At 44.8% G+C, this 19,702-nt stretch overlaps 1 protein-coding gene across 6 annotated transcripts in view; it reads right to left on the bottom strand.

Moving 5' to 3' along the window:
• Positions 1-6,875, bottom strand: part of UQCC1 (ubiquinol-cytochrome c reductase complex assembly factor 1) — a 46,947-nt gene extending 40,072 nt beyond the window's left edge. For 3 of the 6 annotated variants that reach the window (XM_077787034.2, XM_031506508.3, XM_021546287.4), the window contains exons 1-3: positions 6,829-6,875; positions 2,600-2,704; positions 1,286-1,390 (exon numbers count right to left, since the gene is read on the bottom strand). In XM_077787034.2, coding sequence (XP_077643160.1) covers positions 1,286-1,390; positions 2,600-2,704; positions 6,829-6,852 — 234 coding nt within the window. In that variant the 5' untranslated portion in view covers positions 6,853-6,875. Of the gene's footprint in view, positions 1-1,285; positions 1,391-2,599; positions 2,705-6,051; positions 6,130-6,584 lie in introns of all 6 variants that reach the window. The other 3 variants (XM_085557921.1, XM_085557923.1, XM_085557922.1) reach the window with 2 other exon arrangements.
• Positions 6,876-19,702: the final 12,827 nt, after the last annotated feature.

Below are 19,702 nucleotides of genomic sequence, written 5' to 3'. Positions count from 1 at the left end.
GCTTCTTACACCATGGCTATTTTAACTGGGAAGTTTCCCCATCCATCTTTCAGCCCTTGTGCCCCTCCCCTTGCCCTTTCCAACATACCAAAAGCAAATCTTGAGTCCTGCCTTGAAGATCTTCATGGCACTCCTGGTTTGTTTGAGGTACAGTCTTGTCACCCACTGCTCTCCCATATCCACTCTGTAAGTGCTGCCTGTGCAGGGCTCAGAGCAGTGCAGGCAGGAGTGGGGATTAGGAGCATGCAGACTCTTTGGGAGTCTGGATAACAACTTTAGCTCTGGCCATGATAAATTGTGCAATCCCTTTGTATATGCTTCAATCCCTGTCTGCAAAACGTTTGGTTTATCTTAACAGCTGAAAAATACTGAAAAATTGACTAGAAGAAGGAAAATCCCTAGTTAAGAACTAAATGCAAAGAGCAGGCAGGGTTTCTTCCCTTGCACACTTCTGGTTTTACTTCATTTTTTTCTATCTATGTCAAAAGAACCTATTTAAAATGCTTCTTATTATGTACCTCTAACTCCACACCCGGAAAATGCACTCTTAGCTAGATAGCAAACTGGGATTATTGTTTTCATGGAAGTTTTACCTATGACTTCCTAACTCTTTTTCCTTCTGTCCTCTCATGTATGTGTTCTATTTTGCCATTTTCTTCACACTGGATTAACAAGATACCAGGATATTTATTATTTGAGAGATGCTAACACCCATAGTTTAAGTTGTGAACTGATCTTATGAAGTTGATTAATGCCTCAGAAAACTTCTACTCCAAGACAAAAGACAATACACGTACAAGACACATAGACCACAGATCAACAAAATAGTACAGATGAACAGTAAATTACTACACAATAATCAGCTGTTATTAGTAGACTGCATGACAATTTTCAGTGTTTAGAAGATAGTGAAAATGTCACCATACATTATTTCCAAACTAAAGAATAAGGAAACATCTTGTAATTTCTAACATGTGGAAGGAACATCTGCCCCCAACACTTTGACTTAATTTCTTTCTTGTCTGCAAGGGAGCCCTCAGTCTTGTCAATGAACCTTCACCCTGATAATCCAACTGTAACTGCACTTTCTTATGCCAGCCCATTTTTCTGGAAAGGAACAGAATTCCTTCTCCAATTACCAGACTCACTGTTCACATTACACTAAAACATCTTATAGGAAGGCTGAATCCTCTCCTATGCGTTCTGAGAAGTGTTTTGCCTCCTGTCTCTGTAGAATCCCTAGCACATGTGCCCTCCAACAATAAAACTTCCCAACCCTTCTCACCTTATTTGTATTGTAAAAGGATCTGTTTTGCTGTGTGATGGCTCCATTGGCTTGAATCAATCCACCACAGAATTTAGAGAGTTGGAAGGGGCCAGCCTTGTGTCTCTAGTAGAAATGATAAAAAAAAGAAAAGTAATTAAGAGACAACTGACTTAACTTTACATCAACCACCCATAGTTTGCTTCCAAGTCAATTAATTCTGGCTAATCTTGAAAAACTCTGCATCATAAATAGCACAAATTTATTTTAACAACTGTTACAAACAAAATGGCTGTCTATGCTTAATGCTGCACACCACATTTTCCAGTGTTCCATAAATGTACTGATGGAATGGACTGGTAGAACACTATACTCAAAAGCCACAGCCTCTCTGCTTTGACTCTCACATTACTTCTAATTATGGGGTTTGTCTCTTAATAAAGAATAATTGTTTTTTCTGACTTAGCAGACAAATTTTTATCTATAAATTTACAGCCTATTCATTTGTCTTTGTGGCCAAGACTTGAGAAAACACAAATTGCTGTGTAAAAGCTACCACTACAGCCCCTATAACTTCAGAGCTCATGTCTTCAATCACAGATCTAGTACTAGGAACAAATGGGCTCCCCAGCCCATAAATATGCTGTTCAGAGCAGTTATCCCCAGATGTATACTAAATGTAGAGTAAGCCCAACTTCATTAATAATGTCACAACTGCTCATTTCCACCTCCAGTCCCGACATCAGGTGCTACTGGTGCAAACTGGTGCTTTAACAGTAGGGTTAGCATCTATTCCCTTTTCCTACACATTTTTCACCCCTTTATCATTAACTGCTGTTACTTGATGCTCTAGTGGATTTACTCTGAACAGACACACTCTGGCACTATGCTGGCTGTCCCACAACAGTGAGCCAAACTGCAAAGCTTCCATTGGAACAGCACGAAATGTGCTGTGCAAGGTAAACATCCATCAGTACTAGGAAGTCCATTTTTATAAAATAAAATGTTCTCTACAATAAAATACTGCAAACAGCATACAAACATGACTGGCTTGTAATAGCTCATTTGGAAAAGTAACACTTCCATTTGGACTTCTGCATTTAATCTTCTAATTACAGATCATTTGGATCTATTAGAAGACACACCTGGACATGTAACAAGAGTGGGAGCTCACTCTTGCAGCAGCAGAGAGCTCTAGAGTTGCCTTGGTCTTTCCAACAATAGACAGTGAAGATATCACTTTCGGAAGCCTCTTTATTGAAAAACCGCTACTTTTTCTTGGTAATTTAAGATCATTACATTTTTCAGACACTTTAGCATGCTGTGATGTCTTACCTGCAAAACACTGCAGAGCATCTGCCTACAGCAGCCTGGGACTGCGGCGGTCTGTAGCAACCCACGGCACCCTGCTATCCACTGGGTCACTGCAGCCTGGCAGCTCTGCAATGAGATGAGCAGTGAAGAAAAGGACACAGATATGCAGAAATAGCGTAACTGTCCCTCTACTCTCACAGGCTTATTCATTCATATGACAAAAACAACATGGAGCTGTGTCGGGGTGGGGGCAGGGGGAAGGGTTTAGGTTGGGTATCAGGGAAAGGTTCTTCCCCCAAATGATGCTGGGCTCTGCCCAAACTCCCCAGGGAATGAGCAAGGCCCCAAGGCTGCCAGAGCTCCAGGAACATTTGGACAATGCTCTCAGGTACAGGCTGGGATTGTAGGGGTCTCTGTACAGGGCTGGACATTGGACTCAATGATCCTTGTGGGTCCCTTCCAGCTCAGGATATTCTATGATTCTAACAATCTACAGATTCAACTCCCAACTTGTGCTTGACAAGAGTATAAATTTTGATTAAGAAAATATTTTGCCTTCCAGTTCAAGTATGCAACCCAAGTCTGATGGCAGAAACAGATGAACGGAAGGAAATGGTGGGCTGTCTATATCATAAAACCACACCACAACTTCTCTGTCTATATAATAAATTCAAATGCTTAAGAATCATTCTTGAATTGACTGAGTAAGCTCTAAAAAGCCCTCATCCAACTCAGGTTTTATGCATCTTTCTCTTATTTTACTCAGCTACAGCTAAGAATTTTCATATTCCAAAAGCACATATTGTCCCCATAAATTTCAGTGAAGATAATTATTTTGTCATGAAAATGTCAGCAATACAAGAAGAGGTGGAGCTTTTTCTTTGCCTGCACCTTTCTTGCATCTTTCACCTTCTGCAATATTCAAGTTAGTACAGTATTTGCCTCCTTCATACATGCACTACATTAACACTGGAAATAACGTATGGAGATGACATTTTCTAATAAAAATAGCTTCATTTTTGGTTGGCCACAAAGATGATTAAGAGATTGGAGCATCCAATGTATGAGCAGAGAATTAGTTTTCAGAAACGAAGACTTCAAGGAAATCTTATCAATTTGTATTAACATCTGGTGGGGTGGGCAGTCAGACTGTCCCTGGGGTGCCCAGTGAAAGGACAAGCACGAGAGCAGCAGATCTGCCCAGAGACAAGAGGAGCCAACACAAACCAACCCGAGTTCCTGTCCCCCTCCTGTGACCTGCACAGTCACCGCTGCCCCTCAGGTGTGGCCATCAGCCTTGCAGGCTGTCCCTCAACTCCAGAGCTGCACTTCAAATCCATGAAGGGAACTGGTCTGGGATTTTAAACACTGTAAAGGGAGAGATGCTGTCCCATGACAAATGTGGTTAGTGTTCACTGCTACCACACCTTCCCACTTCTACTGCAGCAAGACTACTCAGTCTTCTGATCTTTGCACATAACATCACTGTCAGCAAGTGAAATTATGAAAATGATACATTTTTATCCAAAAAAACACTTCAGCCAAGTCCCACAAAGTACTTCTTGAAATAATCCAGTGTTCTGACCCAAAAAGTTTGACAAACATTTCAGTTAGCAAGATGTTATCTTTTTTTTGTGAACAATTACTACAAGATTCCAAGGACCTGACAGGACATTTTTGAGGCTTTTTCTCATTAACATGCCCAGGCTATGGCTTAGAGCTTGAACATACTGAGGTTTGGAACTGCTGAAAAGCACAAATGCAACAAAATTGGATAGAGACATATGAAAACAAAAAAATAAGCATAAGCACACTTAAAAGCTGAGATGTGACAAACAATCCAGTAATAAAGAAAACAGACACCAGGAGATAGCAGGGAATATGAGAAGCTAAGGAATTTTCTCTAAGCCAGCATCACTCTGCAGAACACAGCCTTCCTTTCAAATTACAAGTGCCTCTTTTGGTTCTCCCCTGGGCTGAAAGAAAATGTACCAAGCCTAAACTGAACAGGATTACTTAGGAATAGTCTGCAGACAGCTGCCTTGTCAAGACAGACATGAAAGAATATCACCAGTCTTCTAAATCCTCTTGGCAACCTTTCAGAAAGTCTTAGGTGTAGCAGACAAGCTACTTGTCAAGGTATCTTGGGCAAAAGCCAGATTTATCATAATGCCATCATTAAGGAGCAGAACTGAAATGTCAGGGCTGTATCATATACAAGGAGCTTAAAGTCAGACAAAACCCAAATTTTCCTTATTTCCAGTAGAAGGAATAAATACAGAAAGTTCAAAGACTCATTTTCATAAACTTAGGAAACCACTAAATTCAGAAACGAGTGCTGAGAAATGCCAGGGATGAGCAGTTCTTGAGCTGAAGCCGAGCATACTTCAGATTACAAAACATGGCAGGTAACTACATCATCTCCTCTCGAAAGAGAAACCTTTCTGGTCAGGCTGAAAAATCAAATCAACTTACTTTGCCACATGAATGCCAGCAGCAGTTGGCAGAGGAGCTGCCAGTTAACAGGGACAGGTAAGCCCAGGAGGCAAATTCTTCCCCTTCAGAAGCAGTTTTCATCGCAAACCCTGCCCTGGGGGTGCAGCTCCACAGACAGCTGAGCCCTTCTGGTGCCTCACTGCTTCCCTACTGCTCTCCCTGCTCCCCTCCTGCCTGGCTCCCCCCTCCCTGCCTGCTGATCATCGATTCTTTAATGCTTTCAAACTGCACAACCTGTTGTCACTGTTCTGCTGCTCCAGCACTTGGACCACGGGGGCCAAGAAAAAGGCAGGCAACCGAGCAAGGACAAAGCACAGAGAAAGGTCAGGGGTGGGAGGAGAAAGCAGGATCTCAAGGTTGCTGCATTTCAGCTGCTCTCATCTTGATACTGGAAAGGGCAGAGCTCAGCACGACTGGGGAAACCACACCCTGAGCCATCGGCTCGGGGTACCTGGGGGACTAATTTCGGAAGTGGATATTGCCCCCATACTAAAGGCCTTTCCTGTTCCTGGGACATCTGTCCCCACTTAGCAGCACTGGCTACGCTGTGTGGTGATAGAAGATCATGCCCAGGTACAAAATTCTGTTTCCTGGAAAATATGCTAAAAAGAGGAACTCTGCCACAGATCCTTCAAAGGTTAATAGAAAAAAAACCACACATGAATGGGAAAGAAGAAAGAAGTGGAGGTGTTGGAAACCCACACTTTCACAGGAAGCCAAACATTTCCAATCTGAATCACAGAACCACTAGGGCTGGAAAAGCCCTCTAAGGTGATCAAGTCCAACCATTACTAAACCATGTCACCAAGTGCCATATCCACATGGTGTTTGAACACTTCCAGGGATGGTATCTCCCCCACTGCCCTGTGGTGGTGCCAGTGCCTGAGCAGTAACATAGGAATTGGAATTTTTACATTATCCTTGCTATCAAACACCTCCAGAGTGAGAGGGGAAGGTCCCATAAAGTCAATGCTCACCCATTAGGGCACACACTGAGTCCAGCAGGAGTCCCACTGGCAGGCATGTGTCTCCAGTTCCCACCAGGAGCCCAAACCCTTACACAACAGAATCACAGGATCAATTAAGTTGGAAAAGAACTCTGAGATCACCAAGTCTCTGATATCACCTAGTTCAACCTATGACCGCAACACCACCATGTCAACTAGACCATGGCACAGAGTCCCTTAAACACCTCCAGGGATGGTGACTCCACCACCTGCCTGGGCAGCCCCTTCCAATGCCTGACCACCCTTTCAGTGAAGAAGCTCCTCCTGATGTCCAAGCTGAACCTCCCCTGGCACAGTTTGAAGTTGTTTCTTCTCATCTTTGTTCCCTGGGAGCAGAGCCCGAACCCTTCCTATCCGCACCCTCTGGGCATGGAGTTGTGCAGAGCAAGAAGGTGCCCCTTGATCCTCCTTTCCTCCAGGCTGAGCCCGCCCAGCTCCCTCAGCCACTCCTGGTGCTCCAGGTCCTTCCCCAGCTCCGTTCCCATCCCTAAACAAGCTCCCACCCCTCAGTAACTCTTCTGCAAACACAAAACTCCGCAGGAAAAGCTCGCCCCGCTGCTTCGCCAGACATCGGGTGCGAGGCCACAGAGCGGGAAGCGCGAGCAGCCCCCGCGGACACCCCTGGGGCTGCGGAGGGAGGCCGCCACAGGGGCGGCGCGGGGACAACTCCGGCTCCACAGGCCGCTCGCCCCCTGAGCAGCAGAGCTCTCTCCCCTCCTCCCTCCCCTCCCTCCTCCCTTCACTCACCGGGGCCCGCGCCAGCGCCGCCATCAGTCCCCGGCGCCGCTTCCGCCGGCGCGGCCCGGCCCCTTCCGCGAGCAGCGCCGGGCGGGATGGCGGCGTGAGGCGGGCGGGCGGCGCGGGCTGCCCCGCAGCGCCGGGAGCCTTCCCCGGCCTGAAACAAGCCGGCAGTGGCACGCTCGAGAGAGTAATCATGTGACTGTGTTTCCATGCCAAGGAGAGCACCTTCCCCTCGTATTTAAAGCGTAGGTTATAAACTACCCTTGGGAGGTAAGTGACCATTCTGTAACGCCCTGGCAAGTCGCACTGCCAAAGCTCGGACACTTTCACTGCTGGAACCGAAGCCCCTCAACAGTGGTGGGCTCAAATGAGCCGAAGGGTGGCCCTGCATTCCCCACTCTCACACAATCAGACCAGGTTTCCCACAGCAGAGTCTATGTCTCGTTCCACAAAACAATTTATTTGCCGCGCAGGAACACAGGAACAGCCAGTGCCTCCAGGAGGGACTGAACCCCTGGGCTGTTAGGCCTTCACAGTCCGAGCACAGCAAAGCCTCAGCTCTTCCTCGTGAGTCTTTGGCTCCTGTCCTCCTCCGTGTCCATCCACTTCCCTGGCTCCTGCTGTGTTTCTCAGTGTCATCACCTGGGCCTCTCTTTGTGCCCTGTGTTAACTAGAGGCTGGCAGCTCATGGCTCCCACCCAGAGCTCAATCTGCATTTCAGTCTGCAGTTTGCAGGCCGAGTTACCTGGACCAGATTTATTTCTCAGCAGTAAAGCCTAGCAACATTTTCTGACCTCTCACGTCTTGTGTAGGAGCAATCCCTGGAGCAATTCAGTTTTGGAGCAAATTTTGCAACCAAATTGCAGAGGTCCAGCCCAGAAAGTGAATCAAAGCACCTTTCCTTGGAAAGGGAAACACCTATTCCTCCTGCTGGTGCTGCAGGTGATCATCTGCCTAGTGGTGGTAAAAGCCAGCAAGACTTCTGCCTTGTAACCTTTTGTGTGTGAGCAATCTTTGGATGTATTCAGTATAACAGGTAGTACCATAAATTTTGGTGACGGACCCCTGCATGGAAATGGCTGTGCTTTTCCATGGGAAGGAGAGCAAGCAGCCCCAGTCTTCCAGGCGCAGATGATGAGCTGCCCAACAGGAGGTAAAGGCCAGAAAGATCTTTCTTTCTTGGAACCTGTTGTGTTGTAGCAATCCCTGGATGTGTTCAACCTTGGAGCTGAGTTCCTGATACCAAACTGGGATCTGCATGTAAATGACACCACCTTTCCTTGAGAAAGGAAGCACCTAAACCTGTTCTTGGTGCTGCATATGATCATCTGCCCAATGGAAATAAAGGTCAGCAAGATTATTTATTTCAGAGTTGTGCAAGCCTGGGAGCTTGGTGATATTCAACAAATCCAGCATGCCCTAGCAGAATTTGCACCACATTTTTTAGACATGGAAATTCAGAGTTAGTAACTTCCCAAGTGCAGCCCCTCTGTTAGGATCGGTTAGTAGTTTCCATACAGTTACATAACCCAGGAGCCTTTTTGCCCTGTAGGCATGATGTAGGTATTACAATGAACATAGTTCACTTATGGGATACATGTACCTTGAGTATTTTGCCAGGTTAGCAATGTAGACATAAACATACAACAATATCTTGATTTACTGTGATCTTAAAGCTTGTTAGTTATAAGATGTCCATGGGTAGGGGATGCTCCTGCTCCCTGTTCCACTGATGGGGTCTCCTTTCTTGATCATTAGGCTTGAAAATATACAAAGACCTTGTACCAAAGAACATCCTGACTTAAGATAATCTTGACATATTCTACATTTTTGCAACAGCTGGGGTTTGGTTTGGAAGGGCCAGAAGTGGCAGATGTGTCTGCCCGCTGCTGTCAGCCATGTCCTGGGGGACAGTGGCTCTGCCCTGGGGTAGCAGGGAGAGCAGCATGGAAACAGTGGTAGCTCCCGTGGCTGAAGTTGGTGTGGCCATCCTGGCCGCCTCAGGCGTCAGTGTGAGCCTGCATACGTGTCAGCACTGGGATAGTACCAGGAAAACATGGCAGAGTCCCTCACCCAGAGTCCCCCAGAGCCAGCAGCTGCTGTCAGGAGCCATCCCACCTGTCCCTGGTGCATATTCCCTGCCAAGAGACATCCCACCTGTCCCTGTCGCATGTTCCCTGCTCCTGGCTGCTGCTGGCACCAGCTTTCATGAGGCCACAGAGTGAGCCTGAGCAGTGACCCAATGGGGTGAAGCGAGCTGGCTTGTTTTGCCAGGTTAGGCTGAATCTGGATCACATCCACATCACCTCACAAATGCCAGTGCTGGTGCAGATGTGAGCAGCAGCAGCTGGGGCAGGGAGCGAGGCTGCGCAGCCAGCGGCAGCGCTGGCTCAGATGGCTTAAGGAACTGTAATATTCTCCTCCTCTTTCCCAGCACGTTAACTGGGATGTCAGCTTCTCAAGAGGGCAGTAGCAGCTGCTTTAATGGACCTGAAACTTCACAGTAGTCCTTAGAAATCTTTCATATGTTCTTAAATATCAGGCCTCAGGGGGCCAATGGAATCACCTGTCTGGACTTCTTATCTACAGGCATCCCAGTTCCCTGTGCTTGCAGCTGGTCTTTCCTGAGATGTTCTGACTCCCCACAGCTATCTGCTGAAAGGGGTTTAACTGTGTCTGATAAGCTGTTTAGTGAACAAGTTGTTCTGACACGAGGCAGGATGTTGAACAATGCAGGGAACAGTGGGATCTCTGTTGGGGAAATGCTACATTTCATTTTGTTCTTGTCCCTGCAGTGAATTCCAGGCAGGAAGGTTAAAGCTGGTTTTGTTGTTTTATATTTGCTTAGCTGCCCTTCATGCATTATACTCAAATCAATGTTAAATACCATTGTTAACAGAAAATTTTTTGTGTGAAGGCAATGGAGATGAGTGATTATACTTTTCTGAACCCTCTTTGCCATTAATGAGTTACAGCCATTAAAAATTATGATACTCAAGAGGCCCTAAAGTGTGTAGTCATGCAGAGAAAAGGCACTTGCCACCAGGAGTGTCTCTCAGTGGTGTGACATGGTCTGTCCACCACAGTGAACACTTTTCAACTCAGAGCTGTGTCTGATAAATATTGACACTTACCTGGGTTTGTGTTAGTCCTACCTAATGATGTTCTGACACACTTCAGTTTCTGACACACTTCAGTTGGAGAAAGTTACTGTCCCACCTAAGATTCCTCTGCCTGTCACTGCTCCATGTAGCACCAAGCTCTTTGCCTGTCAGTGTGTCTGAACACAGCTCTGTGAGGGAACAGAACAGCACAGCCTCTGATGGGACATGAACCCAGAAGAATTTGCTGTGGACCTGAGTTTCAATTTTAGTTTCAGTTCTGAAAGGATTCCCTCAGTGAGAGCACTGGCAATTTATTCCCCTTTACATACATTTTTTCTGTCCTCAAGCTCCTCCACTCAGCTCCGCTCAGTGGGCAGCTCCACAGTGGTGTGGGTCTTACATCTGAAATAATGAATCTTCCATGTGGAAGATTCCCTCTTCCTGGGAGATTGTCACCTGAGGTCACTAAAGAGGCTGAGAAACTTGCTGTCATGTGTTTTCTGAAATATGTTGGGGAACATCAACAATGACCTCGAGTGTCCATGTGGCTGAACAGGAAAGAAGAATCAGAAAGGATATAATGATGTTAAATGTATATAATGAATTATAAAATAAATTTCTTATTATTTATAATACTAATTCATTTATTAATACATTATATTTAATGGGCCTCTTGATTTGTCCTTAATCCTGTCTTCTCTTTAACCTTTCCCAGGCTGGTTTGGTGGTCATTACTGCAACTCTCTTTCCTTTTTGTCCAAATTAGCAAGGAATGATAAATAACTTTTAAACAAAGACATTTAAATATTCGATCTTCCTGTCCTCTTCAGTCCTCATCAGCACATAAGTTTCTTTTGAATGTTAACATAGCACATGCTCTTCCTGTTTTCACACAGAAAAGCAGGCTGATCATTTTTATGAAGGCCTGTGCTTTTATATTTTTAAATGTTGAATATGCAGGTTAACTGCCCATCTTGAAATAAAGTCCTGTAACAACATCTTGTATTTTTCTCTTCTTGGACACATGAAGAATCAAAATCAACTTGATAAGGTAATTGTTAGCCCAACATTTGCTATGGGGAGCTCCCTCCTCTGAAAAACAAACAGGGCTTTAAATCAGGGCAGAAGTACAAATCTTTCAACTTTGATCTTTCCTCTGCTCATTCTCAAATTCCTGTCTAAGTAAAGATTTTAAATTGTATTGGTTTTCCTTCTTTAGCACCTGCTCCTGCTTCTGCAGAAGTAAAGTCAAAGGAATCTCAGGGTCGTGTGAGGAAAAAGGATCTGTCCATGTTGCCTGGGACAAGCAGGGCTGGGACATTCTAGCTAACAAGGAGGAAAATAGTCCATATGGGTATTCCAGGTCACTCTGGAGATCATGATAAAAAGAAACCAAATAGAAAAAACTCAGTTCAAGTCCAGCAGGTCTTATTAATTCTGGTTGTGTGCCAATAGTGCAGAAGTGCCAGCTGGCCCCCACAACTACATGAGTGTCTTTCCCAGTGCTCCAGGTTCTGAAAGGGTTGTTCTGTGTGTACCACCGGAGCCTGTGTGGACCTGGCACTGCACCCTGTCTCATGCACTCCTTTAAGACTGGAAGTGCAGATCAGTGATAACATATACCTTGGAGCACTGGTATATGTGGATTGACTCCTTCCAGAACTTTCCTGGATGTGACTGCCCTGCTCTTAGCAGAACTCTGAGTTCCAGCAGAGTGGTGAGGGGCCATCTGACCGCACAGGGAAACCCGGGCTCACTGGATTCCGGTCTCTGGCTGTTGCTGAAGGAAAAGGGCATTTCGAAGCTTGAACTGGTATTTCATAAACAAATTTGTCATACTTTGCTTTTGCAAAATTTTTCTCCTTCTCATATGGAGTAAATCTGAAGGTTTGGTTTTGAGGCCAAGTCCACCCTTAGGAATATGTTACAAGCTGAAAAAGGACTTTTAATGGAAGAAAATTATATTTTAGCAACATAAAGGTGATTAGTCCTCCCCATAAGACTCAGTTTGGGGTGTCAGCGTGCATACATTTTTCTATTGCCATTTCTCAGGAAAAATGCTATTTAAAAATATGAAATTAAGATGTATTTTTCAATAAAGATACAATGCTTACAATTCACTCTGGGCCTTAAAAGGTTTGGCAAGTATGAAGATCAGTTCCCTGATCTGTAATTCCTTGGCTAGAGGTGCAAAGCAGTCCTTGCTCTGGTCTCCAGAAGGGAGTTACCCCTCTTCTACACCAGTGATGCAGGAGGAAAACCAGACATGAAGCAGAACAGGCTTCTCAGTGCTGCACCTCGCTGAGTTTGGTGAAGCCTGGCAAGCACAACCTGAACTCCATGGCTGAACTGCTCAGGAGGAGTAGAAATAGAACCTGCTTACTTTTTCCAGGCTTTTATATCCTAGTGGCTGCTGTTACTGTTGAATATGATAAACTCCTATTTGTTCACATTAGCCAGCCATCAATACTCTCTGTTTGCTGGGCAAGCCCAGGACGTTCCCCTCCCCACCTGTCAAATCTGGAGTGTGCCTTGGCGCCCTGCCACTGCAGAGCCTCAACAACTTGAGCAGAAATGAGACATCCCAGTACTTAAGCTGCCTCTGTTTCACGAGCTTTTCTTCCCATCTGTCTGCTTTCAGAAGAAGAAAATGTTTGCTGGTCAGAGAGGTTTTCCACTTGTGCCTCCTTCAGCTTTCCATTACCTCTCTGAGGTTATATGGGGTGCAGGGCTATACACTGTACTGTACTATATGCAGAGGTGTTCAGACTTAATTTATTCCCTTCTCCTGGATAAAGATTATTGCAGCTGTGTGTTTTGGAAAACTATCAATGAAGGGAGTTCAGCTCATACAACACACTTTCAATAGGGTACTGTACTCTATATTTCCAGGTTCTGTTTTAATTACACTTGCATATTACCTTGGAGGAAGCTGAAATCTGGAAAATGTTTTCTCATATACCATGTCTTAAACCTTCCTGACCTTCTGTTTTATACCAAGTACTTTTATGTTTGTGATGAAAACCATATAATATGGGGCAAGGTCTTGCTATCCGGGATAATCTACCAGAGACTGTCAGCCCTTCCTAGCAAAGACTGGGCAATTCTAACTGAGAAATGTCCCCACCATCCCTCATCCTACCACCTTCCAGCAGTCATTCCTTCTTCCCTCCCTTCACATGGCTCCCAGCAAGAGCCCCATGCTGTGAATAGGGCATGCAGTGGCAGGGACAAGTTCCTGCTCCCCCAAAGAATCTTGAGGGACTGAGTTACAAGACAGCTCATGCAGTGCCAGTGTCCTGCCTGTATCTCAGAAAAACAAGGAAAAGGCTCAGACTCATTAGAGGGGCTGTGTCCAGCAGAGCAGTCCTACAATTTCTCAGAGGCTGGTGAGCCAGCGCAGCCCAGGAGCTCTTGGGGTGCTTGAACAACTCTTCCTGGGCCAGGGAGCAGATGTTGTTTGGGGTGTCCATACTGCCTCACTGGAAAAGAAAAAAAAACAACAAAAAACCCTGTGTCCAGAATTTAAACCTCCTCAAGACAGCTGATACTGTGCTGGGAGAGCATGGCATTGGTGAGAATTCCAGCATGGCATGTGCTCTCTGCCAAGAATAAGCAGGTTACAGAGGTGCCCTATGGACTCACAGCAAGAGGTGCAAACCTCCAGCAACCTGAGAGCATGTGGTTCCCAGGGCTGACAGCAGAACAAAATGTGTAAGAACCAGGCATCTGGTCCAGAGCAGCTTTCAAGCAAACTTTAAATCCATGCCAAAGAGAGCACATCTTGATTTTCACATCCTTGGATTGTCCAGAGAATGTCCTGGAACAAAGGGTTTTAGCAAATATGTGTGAGCAGCACAGGGTTTGTCAGTCCCCTGCCCAGCTCTTGAAGCCCAGCACCTCACAATTCCAGAAGTACAGATTGCTGCCTGCATCCTTCTTCTATGACTTCTTGAGGAGCTTGCTCCTCCTGGAGGCATGGGATGGTGGCAAACCCTGCAGCCTGGGATCTTGAGTTCTGCTCTGGAGCCTGGCACTTACAGGGCTCATGAGGTCCCACCTTCGCTTGTCCCAACACCTCATCCTAAAAAGCAAAGTAACTTTTACTTAATAATGAATAACAGGAATTACATAAATCATGTCAAGCAGAGACTTTTTAGTGGCATTGTACTGGTTTTTAACTCAGCTGTAAACAAGGATTTTCAACTCTGAGGCAAGAACTTATAAAATCGAAAGCTTTTCATTAGAAAGCAGTGATTATGGAAAAGCAGGGTTGGTTGTAATAGAAAGCTGATTCTGAGCTCCTACGTGATGCTGGAACTGAGAGGGAAAGCTGATCCCCAGACTGTAAAGGTCAAAATCCAGTAAAAGTAGAAAGTTAGAAGTGCCTCTGTGGTGTTGATGAGACTGTTACTGCAACATTGAATGAGTTCTGGTGTTTACATTCTAAAAGTATTTGGAGAAGTGAGAGCCTAAAGGAAAAAACCCAAGAAGAAAAAATCTGGTAATGGAGGTGCATAGCAAAAGCAGAACAAAGTCGATCGACCTCTTCCGCAGAAAATAAGAGAAAAACATTCATCACAGTCTGCACAGGTAGAACAATGCCCATGGGAGTAAGTTTTTTCAAACAGCAGACAAAGAAGCCAATTCAGTAATTCAAAGTGGAAACTGGACAGTAAGTAGAAATAGCTGCTTATTAAAAAATGAAGTGCTAATATTCCCAGAATTAGCTTAGAGCTGAATGTGGTGAGCTTTTTAAAACTTTCGGTCTTTAAATCAATCCTGGATCTCTCTTTCCAAATATGTAATACTCAGCTATTATATAGTCATTTAATTCCACTGAACTCTAAATATAGGGTCTTTAAAAAAATAGATGAGAAAAGAGACACCACATCAGAGAGCCATGCTCCTCTAACAGGACAGTGGCCAACCCCTTGTAAGTCCCACTGGTTTGAGCCACGACATCCCATTGTACCAGTTTACTCCGAGTTTTGGGCTTCATGTGGAAGAATGGTTTTGCCAAGTTAGACCATAGATCCCATGGAGCTCATCTAGAGGGAACAACAGATCCCTACAAAGAAAATAAAGACAGGACAAATGTGCAGCAAGGTTTTCTTGGCAGAGCTTTTGAACTTCCAGCTTCCAGGGGCTCAGAAAGTCACATGGATTCATGGTCAGCAGCTTTTCATGGCTTTTTCTTCCTTTTTATTATTTTTAAACATATACAAAATTTATCATCCCAACCAGGGTGTGCTCAGGACTTCTGCAGCTGGGCAACCCTGAGGGAATCAGTGTCTTTGTGCTTGCTTCAAGTCTGTCCTGAGCCTCTATCTTTTGGTGTACTGTGGTTCTTGTTTGGGAAAAAACTTGCTCCCTGTTCACATTCTTAGTCCTCACCACTTTTCCTTCTTGCCCCAGACACTGTTCACTGAAGGGCTCCAGTCTAATTACTCCTCTCACTGTTCCATATCTCCTGTCCTTCTTACTGCCCTTTTCCAGCTCTTTTGTATCCCAAAGTGTTTCAGAGCTGTGTGCAGTGGTTGCATATTGTCTTCTCATTTATTCTCTATTTCCATCTCAGTCATTCCTAAAGTTGTATTTGCTTCCCTCATTGCTGTAAAAACTGAGCTGACACTTCTGGGACTCAGAAATAAAATTTTTTACCTGGGGTAAGCAGAACTCATTCAGGCCAAATGATCCTCATTGTTCTTCTTGCCCTTATCACCTGCAAACTAAATTGCCACCCTTCAACCACATTATTAGATTCAGTCAGTATCAACAGCCCCATAATTTGCTTATGATTGCCAGTTCAGAGCAGTCACCCTTCAAAGTAATGAATTAAGTTCCTTTTCTCTTGAGACTTCCAAACCTCTGGAATTTTCCCAAAATCCAAAGATTTATTAAAAATCAGTAGGCTTACTGGTGCAGGTTAAATGTTTTAAAACTCTGACAATGCCAGCACATGCTCCTCATCACTTTCTTATCTTACTGGCATGGGGAATATTTAATTACTGTTGCAAGAAGTGAATTATTCCTTATGGCTTTTTCTCTTACCAAAAATAGAATGTTTTGAGAGACAGACAGCCCCACTGTGTTTTGAGATAAAGAGCAGGTCATTTTTCTATAATTCCAAAGATTCAATTTATGTTTAAAGTTTCTGTGCCACTGGAAGATTCCATCTTATATTTTCTGGAGCTTACTGATCAAATATTATGCTCCTGCCAGTTCTCAAGTCCTTTCTTTCCTCTCTCCTGCCTCACTCTCAGTGTTTCTTGCCTGTGTCTTGGCTAATCCAGCAGCTGTTCTCACGATGTTCCTGAACCACCAGCTGTTTACCTAAGAACAGAGGAAAACCATCAGTTAAATGTGGAAGCACGTACTTTAAGTCCTTCCTCGAGGTTGTATCAGCTATTCTCCAGAGGGTGTACAGGGGTAGGTGTCTGTCTCAGCCCTGCTTTGCTTCATGCTTGTGAAGCACAGGTAGGAATGTGACTTCCCCAGTACCAGAGGGAGACATGGGGAGTTCCCCCTGCTGGTGCCTCCAGCCAGGCAGAAGTGCAGACGGAAAAAGGAACTGGGCCCAAGCTCTCATCACCTTGGCAATTGAAAAACCTCCCAAGAAACGCAGGGACTCTTGTGTTTCATAGGCGCCTCTCCACTCCCTTTTCTCCTGCACAGTAATATCCTCTTGTGCCTACAGCTGAATCCCAACAGGACAGAGGGACCCAAATACCAGTAACTGTCCCCAGCCAGGAGGCTCCTTTGGGACACTGTGCCTAGTGTTACTCACCAGCTCCTGCCTGACACAGACACTTCAGCTCATTCTCCCAGGGCCTGGCTCTTCCCTCATGCTGTTGGGAAAGCTGGTTAGTGCTCTGAATCAGCTGCTGGAGCCAAGGGCTGCTGAGAAAAGCACAAAAATGCCAAAGTTAAGCACTTTGTGAAGTCCAGAGCTACCTTTAACCCCAGGCTGCACGTACCTAGGAGAAGGCAGACTGCTTGTGCCTGGGACCCAGCTATGATACCTGTGATCCACCTGAAGGTCTCATAAATGAAAGTCCCTCATCCTCCAAAGTCTAACCCCTGTGAGTTTGAACTCCCACCACAGCACACATGGCCACAGTCAGTGTTGTGGGGAAGTTACTGCCAGTACAATGCCACTGTCAGAAGTTATTTTCATCTACTGAGCATCTGAAGTATTGTACCAGCAAAGGTGTGGCCAGCAGGACCAGGGCAGGGATCATCCTCCAGTGCTGGGCACTGGTGAGGCTTTGCCTCGAATCCTGGGACTAGTTCTGGGTCCCTCATGACAAGAAAGACATTGAGGGGATGGAGCATGTTCAGAGAAGGACAATGGATCTGGGGAAGGGTCTGGAGCACAGTTGTGATGACAAGAAGCTGAGAGAGCTGGGTGAGTTCAGTCTGGAGAAAAGGGGACTCAGGAGGGAAGGAAATTGTAGCCAGGTGGGTGTTGGTCTCTTCACCCAGGTAATAAGTGAAAGGACAAGGGAAAACAGCAAGGGAGGTTTAGGTTGGATATTGGGGTAAATTTTCTCATGAAAGGGGTAGTCAGTCATTGAACAGGCTGTCCATGGCAGTGGTGGAGTCACCATCCCTGGAGGTGTTCAAAAACGCGTGGATGTGGCACCTGGGGACATGGGTTAGTGGTAAACCTGTCAATGCTGGGTTAAGGGTTGGACTCCATGATCTTGGAGGTCTTTCTCCAAGTTTAACAATTGTGTGATTGCATGATCCAGCAGCCCACTCCTGCCCTAAGCCTTCAGGAGCTTCTGGCATAGAGCTCTCGGGAAAGCCCTGGAAGCCACTAGCATGGGAAGGACAGACAAGTGCTAAGAAAGAATTACTTGCACCAAGCCCTCAGAATAAGGTTTTTTTTTACCTGGTAAGCACATAGAGAGAATCATAGAATCATTTAGGTTGGAAAAGACCTCTGAGATCATTGAGTCCAACCTTTGACTGATGCCCCTACCTTGTCAACTAAACCATAGCACATGAGGTTGTTTCTTCAACAGCTCCAGGGATAGTGACTCTAACACCTCCCTGGGCAGCCCCTGCCAATGCTTGACAACTCTTTCTGTGAAGAAATTCTTCCTGGTGGCCAACCTGAACCTCCCCTGGCGCACCTTGAGTCTGTGTCCTCTTGTCCTGGTGTTTGTCACCTGGGATATGTGTGTTCCCCCAGCAGCACTGCCACCCACCCACCTCATGTACACTTGGAGGTGCATCTACTCTACAGTTCCTCCTGTGTTTGCCTCACCATAACATTCAGTCTTCCACCCCTGTGGAGGCTGCCTGTCTGTGTCCCCCCGAGAGCCACTTATCCCCAGGTCCTCTTCCCCAGCCACATTCCCTTAGAGCACCTCCTCCTGCTTCTCCCCTCACTACCTTTAGCCCTTAAATCCTCCCTAGCTGGATTCCTGTAACCTGATCACCAACCTTAGGAGTTAATGACTTCTTTGCCATCTGAAGTTTATGAGCCTTCTTTCACCTTTGCAGAAAAGAGAGCTGTGGGGAAGGTATCCATCCCCTTCTCTCAGCATGGGAAGGACCCAAGATGTGTTTCTCTTCTAAAATTCCTGGAAAAATATTAATGTTTTGAGGGCATTTTGAGGACTCATAAATTTGTATGAGCAAACTGAAATGTCTATGGTTTTATCAGTTAAAACTTTATTTCTGACTTTATATCACAATCAATGGCATTGTGTAAAAACAGGCAGATGGAAACTGGATGTGCAGAAGCAATATCTTCATTTTAATTCAATTTAATTAGTTTAATGGCATTTATCTGGCAGTATGATGGGCAGAGGCCGCTCAGCCTGGATTCCTGGATGGCAAATTATGGCTTAAGATATTATATCAAATAAATTCTGAGAGAAAAAAAACAGTGAAAAGAACATTTTCTGTCCCCTAGCAGAGGGTCAGCCAATTAATCACTGTTATTGTTGACTAAGTAATTTTTTTTTGACAGCTATGCCCTTCAAAATGACATCAGGGAAAACTGAATCCATTTGCATTACTTCAGCTGGCCAAATCACTGCAGAAAGTTGAAACTAATTCTGAAAAAAAACAACCAGGCAAACAGGGACATCAGTGAACTCAGAATGACAGAAATGGGCAGTTCTGAGCACTCAGCAAAGTGCATTTACTGCTCCGTGTTTACTGTTTTTCAAAAAATGTTAAGATTATTGTTTATTGGATTTGTTGAGAAGCAATGAAATCTCCTGCAATTTTATTTTTAAATATCATTTTACTACCCAACAGCAATAGTAAATCCATAAAATAACACGATTGACCAGGACTACGGAGTAAAAAAAAAAAATTGTTTGCTTTGTACATTCTTATTAGTCTTGGCTAAGATGTTATAAAAGCAGTATCTTTTAACACCTTTTATTATACAAGGGTCAAGGGGTTTTTATGTTTCTTAAAGAAAGCTTCCAATAGCCCACATAGCGGGTTCCTGCATCTTTCATATGGCTGCTGTATAAACAAGCCCATTTTACACAGGAAATGACATAACCATGTAAAAGTGTACATGGAGTTTAGGCACATATTCAAACACTAATGGGAATGCATTGTTTTCAATGGCATACTTTTATGTTTACCTATTGAGCTTAGTACCCATATTTTAGCCAAATACAACAAAAATTATCCACACATACCTGTCTTATAGTGTACTGTTTATTTGAAATTTGGACCTTCACGAAGACTCTCATGGGACAGATAATGACCCTAAAAAGTAAATACACATGAGGCAT

Source organism: Lonchura striata, chromosome 20 (assembly GCF_050655825.1).
Source record: "Lonchura striata isolate lonStrDom1 chromosome 20, ASM5065582v1, whole genome shotgun sequence".
NCBI lineage: Eukaryota > Metazoa > Chordata > Aves > Passeriformes > Estrildidae > Lonchura > Lonchura striata.
Note: the sequence above shows the minus strand (reverse complement) of the source record. Positions and strands in the feature narration are given on the sequence as shown.